General features: G+C 38.7%; 1 protein-coding gene across 1 annotated transcript; it reads left to right on the forward strand.

The window, feature by feature from the left end:
* The first annotated feature begins 4,250 nt into the window (after positions 1-4,250).
* On the forward strand, positions 4,251-10,532 carry ptchd4 (patched domain containing 4). Its single transcript, XM_014030650.1, has one exon. It carries the CDS (start codon positions 4,350-4,352, stop codon positions 5,928-5,930), a length of 1,581 nt encoding a protein of 526 aa, XP_013886104.1. The 5' UTR covers positions 4,251-4,349; the 3' UTR covers positions 5,931-10,532.
* Positions 10,533-15,155: the final 4,623 nt, after the last annotated feature.

A 15,155-nucleotide genomic window follows, 5' to 3' on the forward strand; every position in this document is an offset into this window, starting at 1 on the left:
GAACTGTGTTGTCCTCGGCATAGTGTATGTGCTGAATATGACTTGACAGCCTGATAAATACCTTCCTAACATCAAGACTCTGAAGATAATGACTCAGTACCCACAGGTTTATTGATGTTTAAACCTAAAATGTTTCAAAGAAGAAAGAAGGGTAAAACTAAAACAAATGCTACTCACAAAAAGTGAATAATTTCTGGCTTTCAGGTAAAATTTATGGAAAATGTAAAAAGTTCATATTAAAGTTCACCTTAAAGTAGGTCATTTAAGCAGAAGCATTTAATAGTAATTTCCTCATCTTAAGAATTTTATTGAAATATAATCCAACAACAGTGGTGGGTATACCGCAACAAAATGTAAATTTCTCAGTAACCTGTCATGTGCCCTTGAACATCAATTACAGTATGACAATGGCAACCCATGATGTTCACAAGTCAACTCATTTTCTGCTGAGGCATAGCATCCCATTCTTGAAGGGCAGCCCTCAGGATATTGAAAGTCTGGGGTTCATGGTTACGAGCCTCTAACRGTGACTCAGCTTATCTCATAGGTTTACTATGGGATTTAGATCAGGAGAAACAGATGAGCAGAAGCATTGTCAATCATAAGGATGAAATTAGGTCTAAGATATTCATGCAGATCATGTTACTGTATCAGTCTCATAGAGTAGGGTTGTTCTGTATTGAGTAGACACACCTGCCCACACAGTAACAACACCACCATCGACGGCTCATCTGGTGACATCAATGGATGATGCGTAGCACTCTCCTTGACATCTCCAACGTTGTTGTAAGACCATCATTTCTGCTCACTGCGAATTGACTTACATTAGAGAACATGATGAGACACTTGGGTGCCTCTCAATTATCTTACTGTAAATGTGCCTAGAGTTGAGTGGCGTTCATTGTCAGGTTCCACAGGGTAATGTTCCCAATGAAGTGGTCATGAGTATAAACATCACTAACACAGAGGAAATTCCCCCAAACTCAGAAAATTATTTATGTGACAATTACGTGTGTGTGCTGCAAAGGATTCTGGAAAAACTTGTAGGAAATGTTTGTGCATTTTCTGGCTGTTTATGATGTTTCTGAGTGTGGAAATATGTTGTTTTTGTTAATGGTCTGTTCAGGATTGTCTTTATGTTGAAGTCTTAGTTTTTGGCTGAAAACTGACACCATGAGTCAGACGTACTTCCTGGTATGTAACAAGGAAAGCACTGAGTGTGGAATTGATAGACTGGGCTAAGAATGAAGTAATTGGTTTTGCTTACTTGTTTTCTTTAGCTTTGGAGGCTGAGTGGTCAGAGTTGTCTAAGGGTGTGCAATACTGAGAATTTTGGCATTGATCAGACACTACGTAATTAGAAGGCTAGAATCATCAATACTGATACCGATAGATACTTTTTACATGAAATATTACAATCAATGAACAATTTTGTAATTTTGCCATTAGTCAAATATGATAAAATACAGGACAATAACTTCAGGCAAAAAAAGGCTTTTCATTAACTAACTATAACAATATAAAAAAACAAGTTAAAAAATATTCTCACATGACTAACTGCACACAATTGTGTAAGGAAAATGTCACTAGTGCAAAAGAAAAAAATAGCAACAATAGAAACTGTTCCAGTACAGTGTTTGGGAAAATGTTTAATGAACGTTACCAACCTTTAACAAATATAAACAATAATTAAATAATAATTTTATCAAAAATATTTTACTCTGCACAAGGGCTGCYACCTTTCAGAAATGTAATATTCATGTTACTCAAGTAAAAATATAGTAGCATTCTGCTGTGTTTGGCTGTTTGTCATGTGGCTGCAGTGGAGGATTGTGGGTAGGATTCATGTTTGTTRTTGTTRRAWCATTTTAGGGAATTGGTTAACATTGTTCTTTCAGCTATTAGTCTGTTGTGTTACTCTAAGTTGTGTGTTCATTATTTGTTAACTTGTGTTAAACCGTTCAGCAGAAGTAACATAAGGGAGAGTGGAAGTCATTAATAAGACCTGTGAGTTTCACTTTGTCTGTGTTGTTCATGAAGACGAATCCAATAACGGTTCTTATTACAGCAACCTCAAAGCTCTGTGGCACATAACCATTCACCAGAGACAAACAAGATACCGCATAGCGGTAACATAATGACCCCCGCACACACAAATGCACCAGAACTCAGAAGTCTTTATTCCTAATAAATATCATGCTACTAGGTGCATCCCAAAATTGTAGTGGCTTGGGTGGGGGTCTTTTTTTTTTTTGGAGGGTATTGGTTGACCTGATGGATAGCCCCTCATYAGAGCTTAACAACCAAAGAAAATCTGAAGCTCCTATATTTAATAGTTTTTGAGCAATAACCATTTTTGTATCTCCAGATACCCCTTTTTCAGATAAATTGGGGGTCCAGGTGGGGTGAGGGCACTGATTGGTGGGCCTGATGGATAAGAGCTTCATCAGAGCTAAACAACAGCCCCCTCCTCAAATATGGGGTCTATTGTAAAACTTTTGGCCGGTGCAGTGTAGGTCAGACTCATCTACAGTCCTGCCAAATTTCGTGATGATTGGTGCAGCCATTTTTGTGCTACGGTTGACCAAGAATCACTGGGGGAAAAAAAGTACGAAAACAATATGACTCCTGCTTATGCTTCGCGTGCGGGGGTCATAATTAAGTACATCTAAAATATGGATTATAATTAGGGGAAATGCTTCTTTAAACAGTCTGGTTAGGATAGGATTTAGAAGACATGTTGATGGTTTGGATGAAGCTATGATTTTAGATAATTCAGAAAGCTCAACATGACAAAAACTGTCCAGACATAAATCAGGTTCTAGTGACACTAAAGCTGCCTCATCTGACAGAGAATCAGAGGCAGTAGGAGGAAGTCTAGCATGAATTTTATTCCTTATTAAAATTATTTTATCTATAAAGAATATCATGAAGTCATCACTACTTAAAGTTATAGGGATACATACTCAACAGAGATAGGACTTTTCATTAGTCTAGCTATAGTACTGAACAGAAACCTGGGACTGTTTTTATTCTCTTCTATTAAAGATGAATAATATATAGTTCTAGCTTTACGAAGGGCTTTCTTATATGTTAGCAGGCTGTCTCTCCAGGTTAAATAAAATTCTTCTATGTTAGTGGAGCGCCATTTACTCTCCTGTTTTCTAGATGCCTGTTTTAAAGAACGTAACTCTGAATTAAACCAAGGAGTTGGCTTTCTCCATTCGATAACTTTCTTTTTTAGTGGAGCAGTTTCATCAAGGTTATAGCTCAAAAACTATTAAACATAGAAGCTTCAGATTTTCTTTGGTTGTTTAGCTCAGATGAGGGGCTATCCTTCATGCCAACCAATGCATCCCCCCTTTCCCCACCCAAACCAGTACAATTTTGGGATGCACCTAGTAGCATGACATTTATTAGGAATAAAGACTTCTGAGTTCTGGGGCATTGGTGCATGCGGGGGTCATCATGTTCCTGCTATGCAGTATCTAGTTTTTTTAATTCACCTTTTTTCAGTGATTTTTGTTCATCTGTAGCACAAAAATGGCTCTATCAATCAACATGAAATTTGGCAGGGCTGTAGATGAGTCCGACCTACACTGCGTCAGCCAACAGTTTTAAGATAAACCCCATATTTGAGAAAGGGGCTCCATCCAAAGAGGAGGTGTCTGGACATGCAAAAATGCTTATAACTCAGAAAATGTTCAAGATAGGAACTTCAGATTTTTATTTATTCATTTTTTAGCTCTGATGAGGAGCTATCCATCAGGCAGACCAATGGGCACCCCCCCCCACCACACACACACACAAAAGACCCCCACCCAAACCAGTAGAATTTTGGGATGCACCTAGTAGCTTGACTTCTGAGTTCTGGGCATTGGTGCGTACGGGGGTCATTATGTTACCACTATGCAGTATCTAGTTTGTTGCTTAATTTGCATTGCGTCAACTTATCTTTTCAAATATGACTTGTTGTGATTCTAATATTACCTTGCTTGGTAAGTGTAACAGCAGTGAGTTGACTAACTCTCCATGTCGCCTCAATCTCTCATACATCAAAAGGCAAGAAGGCATTTTAAGGTCAACTTTAAGTGTTTTGTGAAACTTTCTAAAGTATTTTGTTGGATTGAAACATAATTCTAAATTCTCTAATACAAACAAGAATATTTGTTTCTTGTGAATATAAATGAAACAGTTATCTTAAATATACAGCTAGATGTGCTAACTTTTTTCTCTCTTGTCCTTTAGGTCATGGAACCAAGGGTGTCTTTGAACTGCTGGCAGGCTGGAGAAGAACCAGAGAAAACCTGCCCTTCAAGGAGCGTGTGGCTGATGCGTTTGCTGATGTAATGGTGTGCTACACTATGACCAGCTCACTCTACATCATCACCTTTGGCATGGGAGCGAGCCCTTTCACTAACATCGAATCAGTGAAAATCTTCTGCCAGAGCATGTGTGTGGCCATCCTGGTGAACTACTTCTATGTATTCTCTTTCTATGGCTCCTGCCTGGTGTTTGCAGGACAGCTTGAGCAGAACCGCTACCACAGTGTCTTCTGTTGTAAGATCCCCTCAGTGGAGTACTTGGACCGGCAGCCAACATGGTTTAAGACCATGATGAGTGATGGTCATGACCTGTCCACACATCACGACAGTGTACCATACCAGAATCACTTCATCCAGCACTTCCTACGAGAGCATTACACAGAGTGGATTACCAACACCTATGTAAAACCATTTGTGGTCATTTTATATCTCATCTATGCATCGTTTTCTTTCATGGGATGTTTACAAATCAGTGATGGATCGAATATCGTGAACCTTTTAGCCAGTAACTCACCAAGTGTTTCGTATGCTCTGACACAACAGAAGTACTTCAGTAATTATAGTCCGGTGATTGGGTTTTATATTTATGAACCAATTGAGTACTGGAACTCTACAGTGCAGGAGCACCTGAAGACTCTGAGTCATGGTTTTAACAAGATCTCATGGATGGATAACTTTTTCCACTATCTGCGGTTGGTAAATGTGAGTGCATCAACAAAAAGTGACTTCATCAATATTTTAAAGGATTCTTTCCTGCACAGCCCAGAGTACCAGCATTTCACAGAAGACATTATCTTCTCAAAAAACCGTGAGACGGATGAATATGACATCATTGCCTCACGGATGTACTTGGTAGCACGGACCACAGAGAAGAAGCGGGAGGAAGTGGTGGAGCTTTTAGAAAAGCTTCGCCCATTGATGCTGATCAACAGCATCAAATTCATTGCCTTCAATCCCACATTTGTTTTTATGGACCGCTACAGCTCATCTGTCATTTCACCCATCCTGACCTCAGGTTTCAGTGTACTCACCATTCTCATCCTCACTTTCTTCCTGGTCATCAATCCCTTGGGAAACTTCTGGCTCATTCTCACAGTGACATCTGTGGAGCTAGGAGTCTTAGGTTTGATGACCCTCTGGAATGTCAGCATGGACAGCATTTCCATCTTGTGCCTTATATACACTTTGAACTTTGCCATGGATCACTGTGCACCACATCTGTACACTTTTGTGCTTGCCACGGAGCACACGAGGACACAGTGCATCAAGTTGGCACTGGAGGAGCACGGGGCAGCCATCCTACAGAACACATCCTGCTTTGTGATCGGGATCATGCCTCTAGTGTTTGTGCCTTCCAATTTGACCTACACACTGTTCAAGTGCTCCCTACTCACTGCAGGCTGCACTTTGTTGCACTGCTTTGTCATCCTGCCTGTCTTCCTGACCTTCTTCCCGCCATCTAAAAAGAGACATAAGAAAAAAAAAAGAGCCAAGCGGAAAGAGCGGGAAAGGGAAAGGGAGCGAGAGAGGGAGAGGGAAAGAGAAAGGGAGGAAATAGAGTGCATTGAAGTCAGGGAGAATCCTGATCATGTGACAAATATTTGAGTAGTTATTTATATTAGGAGGATTAGTACCCACCACCAGTTATTGGTGGCCTGGATGAACTCTCAGATGCCGAGGCACCTCTATAGATGCAAGGAAGTCTGAGGTGTTCCCTGAGGAGTGGTCACTCCCAAACAATAGCAGCTAAGATGGCCAGAGTCAAGTGTAGCCCATTAGTGAGCCGTAAATCCTTCAGTCTGGACAGTGTATCTCCTTTGCACAAACTGTAATACATTCATGGTTCTAAAGTTCTCTTCAGCTATTAGTTATATAAAACAACTTGATTGCCCAAACTTGCCTGTTAAATCTTTAAAACAATCTAGTTTGTTTTAAAGTTAATTCTGTGTTCACCTGTGGTCATCGTGTCAGTAGAAACAAATGAGGGTAATAAGAATCAGACCGGTGAAAGCAGCCAGTCGAAAGTTAAACTTTCTAAATATGTCTATATAAGCACCTCACTTCTCACATCTCCACATCAGTAAATATCAGGGAGACTATTTGGACAGAAAACATGCTGCATACTTTTCTGTCCTAGTAAAAATAGCTGAACAGCTGAACCAGGCAGATGGTGATACACTGTGTCCATCATGAAGAATTACCTTGCACATTGCATTGTGAGAATATGATTGTCAAAGTTTAGCTAAGAGAGGGGTAAATGTTTTCTGTATCATTTTAGAAGTCAGATATTCTCAGGCAGTGTTAGACAGATAGGCAGTGGGCTGCATTGAGAAAAGATAAGATTAAAAGTGAAGTCATTGTTGTGCTGCAGTATATGGAAGCTCGTCAGCTTGACTCCAACCATTGGACTTGAAGAAATCCTAAACTGTTTTGTATTAGAGAAATAAAACCAAACGTGAAAGGTGTTTTTAAGGCCCTATCAACACTACTCTGGATATTTTTGACAATAGAGATTTTCTGGGATCTTTTGTACCTCCATCCCACAGTTTGGTAAAACTGGGATTTCCATTTTCTAAAATGAAAATATTTAAAAACTCAGTTTTTGGTGTGTCTGTGTGGACTCCAGGTATGAGRCTTTTCTGAAGCAAACATGAATCTGCCTATTTTACACACACCCACTATCTCTGTGATTTAGAAACTAAAACAACAATGGAGCCGTTTTAAAACAGGTTTTCTACATCTGTCTCACTTTATCCCAATCTTGTAATATATTTGACTGTGTGCTGAAATGATTAATAACTAAGAGGAAATTCTATGGTAAATGCTATCAAATAAACAACTTAGATAAGTAATTATTGGAAAGCTAAGATTTTACTTTTTATATTAGTATTGATGTTCTTGCCACCTATGGTACAGCACAGCTATCAAAGTATTTTTGTCAGTCATGTAGGTGAAGTAACAAAAACAAAAATTACTTTTAAAAAGAAATACCCAGAGTAGTGTAGACGGGGTCTAAGACTTGAGTTGTTGAACTTTTTAGCAGACTGATATCAGAAATTTGCAGTGAGTAAATTGTTGCTTCTGTAATGCCCCTACAAAGACTTCATTCGAGAATTAATTTAGTTTCGATGCTGCCAAAAAGTGTACATACATGTTTTTTTTATTCAAGCTCTTTTAAAACAAAAAYGCTCAGTAAATTTTGACATTCATATAATTCAACCACGTATGAGTTATCATTGATAATTTAGTGTTCAATGTTCACGGTTGTGAAGAAAGTACTGCATGTTATAAAACCCCAAAAGGCTTTAACCAATAAACAAAAGTAGGTCGTCATGGAAAAAATAAAAAATGTGACTAACTCAAACTAAAGTCCTATGCTTTTTGTATTATTTTATTTTTTGTTTTAAGAAAATGCTAGTGCAATATAATTTTTAGCACATTTTAATGTCTCACAAACTGTCTTGATTGGGTCAGTTTTTACCCAAAAAATAATTTTTTTCTGTTAATTCAGTAATTTCGTATTTACTTTTGAAACTAAACTAAATTAACTCCAAGTTAAAAGGAATGTTTGTCAAATTTTCAGGATAGGTAGTTGCTTGCACGCTAATTTTATCATCCTTTTTTTAATCTCTAACATAAAAAAGTATTTATAACTTTGTGTGACAGAACTTAGTCCCCCCTCAAACTCAATCACTATAATGTTAAAAATTAGCTGGTAACATGGCTGGTTTGTGCAACATCTTGGTGAGTTGATCAGACAGGTATTAGAAATGTACTGACCTCCTTACTAGGTGTAACAGGTTCACAATGGTTAACATGAAAAAAACCCTTCTTAGTGAGGTCATAATGGTTTGTCATTTTGCTGGCAGCAGTGTATTTATGATGCTGGTACGGCACACACTGGCAAGCTTGGTTGTCAGAGAATTTTATGCAGGACTGCCACACTGTCCTCATGTCGAGACCACAACCGTGATTGTGACAGAATCATTAATCACACACAATACATGTGGTGGTAGCATCATGCTAGTGTGATGTGGTCATCTTACTGTATCCTTGTCTGAAAATGTCACACCAGGTGGAGATGCAGGAAAGCATCTGAAGGATGCAAAAAAGTAGCAGGACAAATATCTGACAAAAGTCCTAAGCAAATATATCTGACAAAAGCAGCATCATGATTGCTGTCATGCAATTTCATGCAGGAGGTTTTTCCTAATGGCAATCTCCACTTGTCATATCATGCATTTCATTAACATACAGTATCTGCTGCTTTCTCAAAGATCATACAATAGGCATTGATTATATGGACATTCAGTGGTAATAACATAACGGAAAAAATATGTTTCTAGACCAGTTTTCAACACATCCAAGTTCAGGAAATACAGGAAAGATCAGTTCAAACATTGACAGGAGGGTTTAGATATTCAACTGATTTGCAAAGGGAGCGAGATTGTTAAACAGGTTGGTGTTTTTACCAGTGTCCTTTTATAGCTTAGCTTTCTCCATATCGTGTGTGTGCATGAACGCACACAAATAGACATCAGGTGGTGTTTCAGCACCCACCCTTTTCCATCTGGATCATCAAGTGCCCTTGTTGGACTATTGTTTTACCCTAAAGTGTACCTGTGGCCCATGGTTTCACTACCAGTGCCCTAAAATGCACAAAGCAATTTTGCTCTCATGCCCTCCTTTCACCTCACAAACACACACTCCATGCTTGTCTACGGCATTCCAGTGCTGTGCCGCTCTAGTGAACACACTTCACGGTCAAAGAGGTACATGCCTCTTTTCCTGTCCTCTTGCTCAGCAGAGAACCTGTTGACATCTAATCAACAGTTAATTTCTAAACCTCCGATGTTTTAAACTTTAGTTGCATCAACTTTGTTTCATTTTTGAAGACAATTAACCCTTTATTATCATAAACAGTAGAACATTGATGTAGCTTGTTTACCAACAGCAGCATCTGGATGGGGTGGGCCGAGAAGGATCCATCAAACCCGTCCCTCTAATCAGGGAAAAAGGAGGACGTATTTGTGGGGTGCATTGGAGGAGTTTTTGAGTTTGGGCAGACTCCAGCGCAGTGCTGGGATGTAAGCAGCTGACAAATTCAGCCTTCAGCGGATGCAGCCCTTGAATTTAGGCACAGCCTTTGTCACATGTCTAGTTTTCTACACATAGCCTGAGTGAAGGTCTCCTTTGACTTGCTAACATGTAGCTTGTGCTAAAGCTCGGCAAACAGCCTAATGAAGTGACTACAGTCTGTGCTTCTGTCAGTGGTCATGGGGCCCTTTAAGGGGGTAGCACAAGTAATATAGTAATTTCAGTGCCCTCAGTGCTTCGAATGTTCGTTGCATTTGGCCACTTCATTACCGTACCTCAGAGTCCCCCTTTAGCTTGGAGCACTAGACAAATGCCCACTTGTCTGACGTAATATGACGGCTCTGCTTGCAGGCTGCACACAAAATACGGGAAAACTTAAATTTGGATGAAAATACAGGACATCCGACTAATACGAGACAGTTGGCAACCCTAACACTGTATGAGGGTAGCATGGACGCTACGAGTAAATCTAGCAGTAGGCTACAGTTCAAACAATACGAGGTTTTCTGTACCTGTTTAAGGATAGAAAGTGCAGGGATAGGATCAGGGTGGCCCTATAGTTTGTCTTTTACCTCCAATAAATTTTTTGGAGCAGACTCTAAGTCCTTTGTTGCACTTTTTCTGTTCAAATTCAGCTCTTCTTGTCACTGGTTAGCTAGCTCCTTAGCTTGGGAAAAGTGACAAAAAATACACCTTCCATGTTGGGAAAATGACAGTATCACAGCATAATGTTCCTGGTGGAATTTCATGCAGTTTTTCTGGATTTCTTTAAGTTTAAACATAGCTAAACTGTGCACTGTGATTGAAACCAATGGAACCCGCTACCAGAGTTTGTACGTGCATGGGTGTTGAAGCATTTGAATGGATGTTGACTAGAGTTCTAAAAGTAGCCTGTGTGGAGATCCCCCATTTTAGTGTGATGTGACTCATGGAGAGCATAGCAAGATCATCATTCAGTGTAAGAGGCCCTTAAGCCCCTTTTCCATGGTGTAGTGTCGGAACGGTTTGTGTAAGTACGGGTCGATACGGGTCACCGGTTGGTTTTCCACTGATGTTCCAGTCCGGTTCCAATGGGTGTGTTTTGGGCAGTTGGTCGAGGGGGTTTTTAGGTTTTTTTGAAAAAAAGTTAATGAGCAAAATGAGAGATGGAAACACAGTTGATGAATAACTTTTGAAATTTTAAAAATTTCCAAAAATTTCGAATTAAAATTGGATGGAATCACGACTAATGTCACTGCTACAATTGAAAAAATGTCTCCTTGAGTTGTTGTTGTAAAGGCAGCTTAGACGCAACCAGTGACTCCACCCCCTAGCCAATCAGTGACGAACAGTGTTCTGACGTTGCATTGTGGTGTCAGCTGGGGCCGCTTGGAACCACAATGAAGTAGGTACTAAAAAAGGGCCGGTTCCATGAATCTGGCCTAATGGAAATGCTTGGAACCGTACCGAACCGTACCAACACTACACTAAGTGGCACTAGTGAAAAAGGGGCCTTAGTGTCTGTCAGAGTCTTAATACAAAGTATACCTAAGTTTGCACTAGAAATGTTAGTATATTTTTGTCAACAAATTATATTACTTAAATTAATTTAGAAAAAACTAAAAATGAAAGCCTCCATTGAATTTTTTCTTCTATTTATAAAATGTGTGACACTTGAACTAGCCTGGAGGGGGCGTCAACACTTTTACTCTCAAGTTACAACATTGAACAAGAAAGTGTGTAGAAACTCTCTGTGCCTTCTGCAGGCCTGGAGCTGGTGTTACATACTTGTTTAATTTAACAACCAAAATAAAATTCCATAGACACTGAATGTTCTTTACAAAAGCCTTTTTTTTTTAGAAATTCAAAATGGCTACCTTCACCCCACAGGGTAAATAGCATTAAGTTCTTCGGCTTTTGCCTGATAAGAATCTCTGTTGCAGTCCCAGAACAGACACATTCAAGGTCAGCATCTCTGACAGATACAAATCTCACTCTGACCTCTGGCARGCAGGACACAGCTGGTGGCATGTGATATTTGGGCCCCATGTGTGAACAGACGAGGTTGATCATTGACCAGTCAGTATCTTTTTAATGGACTGGCTGAGTCTTACAGGTCTTAATTGAGGGGAAGCTGCTAAAAAAATGTTCTGCAACCAACAAATGAAAAGTTCTCACTGCAAGCAGCTAATCAGGCAGTTGGAGTCTTGATTACAATGTTCACACCAAAGCAAAAATGTGTTGATATTTGACAAAAAAAAAAAAACGAGTGTGACGTTTTGTGTGATACCAAAATGATACTGAGCCCACATTATGTGTATTTTATCAGAGTTAGAGGCAATTTAAAGATGTTTTGTTATATTTTTTCCCCTTTTGGCTGCCCCTTCTGCAAGGGTCACCACAGCAGGAGAAACCATCACTGAAACCAGATGCTTGTCCTGACGCAACCTGGGCTCATTCTTGCAGCCTTAGGATTATGACCACAGAGCTACCACAGCCCCTTTTTTATTATGATACTTTACTATAAACTAAACACTGTGTATGTGGAATTTGAAGCTGTAAGTGTAACTTCTATTAACTAGACCCTGCCCTTGTAAGAAATTAGGCATTCTTACAGCCACTCACTGCAGCAGATAAGTAATTGTCACATAACGTTAAAGCCATGTCATGTATAGCGAAGAACGCATGAAATGTTTGAACAATGGTAACAAAAAGTAAATAAGTTACTTCCCTAAAATGGACTGTGTTCGCATGACATTGTGTCATTTGTATGCATGTGTTTAATTTGTCTGTATGAAGTCTGTGAATTTTTTTATTACCTTGCTAAGATGTAGTGACTTTTGTTTGTTGTTGCAAGGCATTTTCTGTAACATCATGTGCTGCAAAAGAACAAAGAGTCATATATGTTCCAAGAACAAAAGCCAGAGGATATTTCATGTGTAAAATAACTGCAATTTACTACTTTCTATATTTTCTAAGACAAAAAAATAGCAAACATTTTAATTATGACATTTTCATAAAAAAATTTAAAAAGTGAAAAAAAACATGTTGAATAAAGTAGGCCAGTAATAAAAAGTGGAATGTTACCAGTATACTAGATCCTGTTTGTTGCACAGCTGTGTCAATGCTTGTCTAATTTTCACTGATTTTTACACAGGAGCCAGCATTGTTGTCTTTACACTTTTCTCGACACCACTTGGCCTGGAATTTTAGGACCTCATGTCAGCCAACAGCTCATTTAGACTGACTTCACACGGGATGACATCCCCAATATAAAGTTCAAAAGGATCTGCAAGAATGTGGATGGTCTTTGGATGGTCCTGGAAAAGTCTTCAGGGGTGTAATAATAACAACAATTTWAAAAAAAAACAATATAGAATTTAATGAGCTACTCATTGCATGTAAAGACGGATGAGAAGCAGTGGTTTTGAGCAGGATCCTAATTTCTGTAGTAAGGTCATGTTGGCAGTGTAGCAAAGTACTGAGTGGAGTGTGGGAGCACAAGTGACATCAAATTCATGACTCAGCTAGATTATCAAAATCTGAAGCAGAACTGCCCACTCTGGCATGATATTGTCAGATGTCAACTTTAGACCATGTGCAGTAAAAACTGGCCGAGGAGTTAGAATTGTTTTTTGTGTTGCTAATGTTGAAGCTATGGTGACCATGTTGCACTGGACAGGTTATAAATGTACATTTAGGGATTACTTGTTATGCAGTTTGACTAAAATCTGTTCAGTGGGACATGACTTATTTTGCAAACAGGCAGAGTTGATTCCAAATAGTTAACAGCAAAACTTTCAACAGTTTTTGTGCATTTCTGTTAGTCTCAGCTACTATAACAATAAATTTATGTCAAAATCTGCAAAAACGAATGTGCTAACACAGGGGTTCCCAAACCTTTCAGCTTTTGACCCACAAAATACCAGCAGCAGAGACCTGAGACCCTAGCTGTTGTTGGTTAATAAACACTGTTTTCATGTCAGATAAATATAACAATATTCTTTAAGCTAGTTTTGTCCTATATAAATACACTAACCTTACTCTTGTAACAACAAAGACTTAAAAAGTCTGTTAGTTTTCATTTTTTAGTGCAATTAATTCAGAAAATCTTTTCAGGACCCCACTTTGGGTCCCGACCCCAACTTTGGGAACCACTGTGCTAACAGACAATTGTGTGGTCTTTAAGGTCAGTTACGGCCATCTTGAATTTGTCTGACTTCAAAAGTCATCACTAGTAGATGTTCATCTTATCCTTAGTTGCTTCAAGTTTCACTAAAGTTTGGGAACTGTTTCATGAGAGATGTCAGTAACCGAACAACAAACACACACACAGACATGGACAAAAACACAATCACTCTGCCTTTAGTTGACAATCACTGTGACAAGGTCACTGAAATAAGCTAGCACAGATGGGGTGTTAGCATCATCATCAGTATGGTACCTTTTTACTGTTTAAAGATTGATTTTAGTATGAGAGAAAATTTTGTCCTGTTTCTTGAAAATAGAGGAAGGCCCTGAAGGAAGTAACTCAAATGAGGATCTTACAGGGTGTGTATTGTCTGCTWTAACCTTGTTTGCCTCATAACTCTGTGTTGGCTGTGGTCACTATACTTCTTAATAAGTTCTGCTAAGCCTCTGTAGCCTCGACAAACCAACAGATATTACAAAAGGTTAAACAACACTCTCAATAAAAGCAGAATAAAACATTAGAATGATTGAGTTATTGACTCTAAAAGACCCCAGCTTCTTTCAAAACTACAGTCTCTGTTGAGCCTTGGTGCTAATAAAGTCAGCCCATGAGTCCCATTTCAAATGACAGTCCAGAACTGTGCCCAGGTAGGACAAGACTGTCTCCATCTGCTTTCCATCACTGAAGGTCGGAGAGAATGACTGAAGCTTCCTGAAGTTGATTTTTTTTTGTCATATTCAGAGTTAGTTTAGATTTCTTCCACCAATTGATGAAGTCCAGGATTGGTCCATACTGCTCTTCTTTGGTGTTTAGAAGGCTAACCGCTGTGTCATCACAGCTTCATTAAATGTTTATTTGGGACAGTGCTGGTAGTTGTTTTGTCAGAGTGTTGGCTCCACTCTGACCTGCTGGACTCTACCTGTTAACTTGAAAAGTRTCAACATTCATTTCTTTAACATTTTTTTGTTAGTAAGGAAAGAGTTTTGAAAAAATCCATTTTTTACACATGAAAACTCATTCTGTCTTCTGTAGAGCGAAAGAAGCCCACTTTTGAGAAAAGAACTGAAAAACAGCTTCTGATATCAGAATTAACTTGAAAAGTGTCAATATTCATTTCTTTAACATTTTTTGTTTGTTAGTAGGGAAAGTGAAAAAAATCCATTTTTTCCACATGAAAACTCATTCTGTCTTCTGTAGAGCGAAAGAAGCCCACTGTTGAGAAAAGAACTGAAAAACAGCTTCTGATATCAGAATTAACTTGAAAAGTGTCAATATTCATTTCTTTAACATTTTTTGACAGTAGGGAAAGTCTTTGAAAAAATCCATTTTTTCCACATGAAAACTCATTCTGTCTTCTGTAGAGCGAAAGAAGCCCACTTTTGAGAAAAGACCCAAAAAACAGCTTCTGATATCAGAATTAACTTAAAAAGTATCAATATTCATTTCTTTAACATTTTTATTAGTAGGGAAAGACTTTGAAAAAATCCATTTTTTACACATGAAATCTCATTCTGTCTTCTGTAGAGCGAAAGAAGCCCACTTTTGAGAAAAGACCCAAAAAA

This window comes from Austrofundulus limnaeus, unplaced genomic scaffold (assembly GCF_001266775.1).
Source record: "Austrofundulus limnaeus strain Quisiro unplaced genomic scaffold, Austrofundulus_limnaeus-1.0 Scaffold1096, whole genome shotgun sequence".
Classification (NCBI taxonomy): domain Eukaryota; kingdom Metazoa; phylum Chordata; class Actinopteri; order Cyprinodontiformes; family Rivulidae; genus Austrofundulus; species Austrofundulus limnaeus.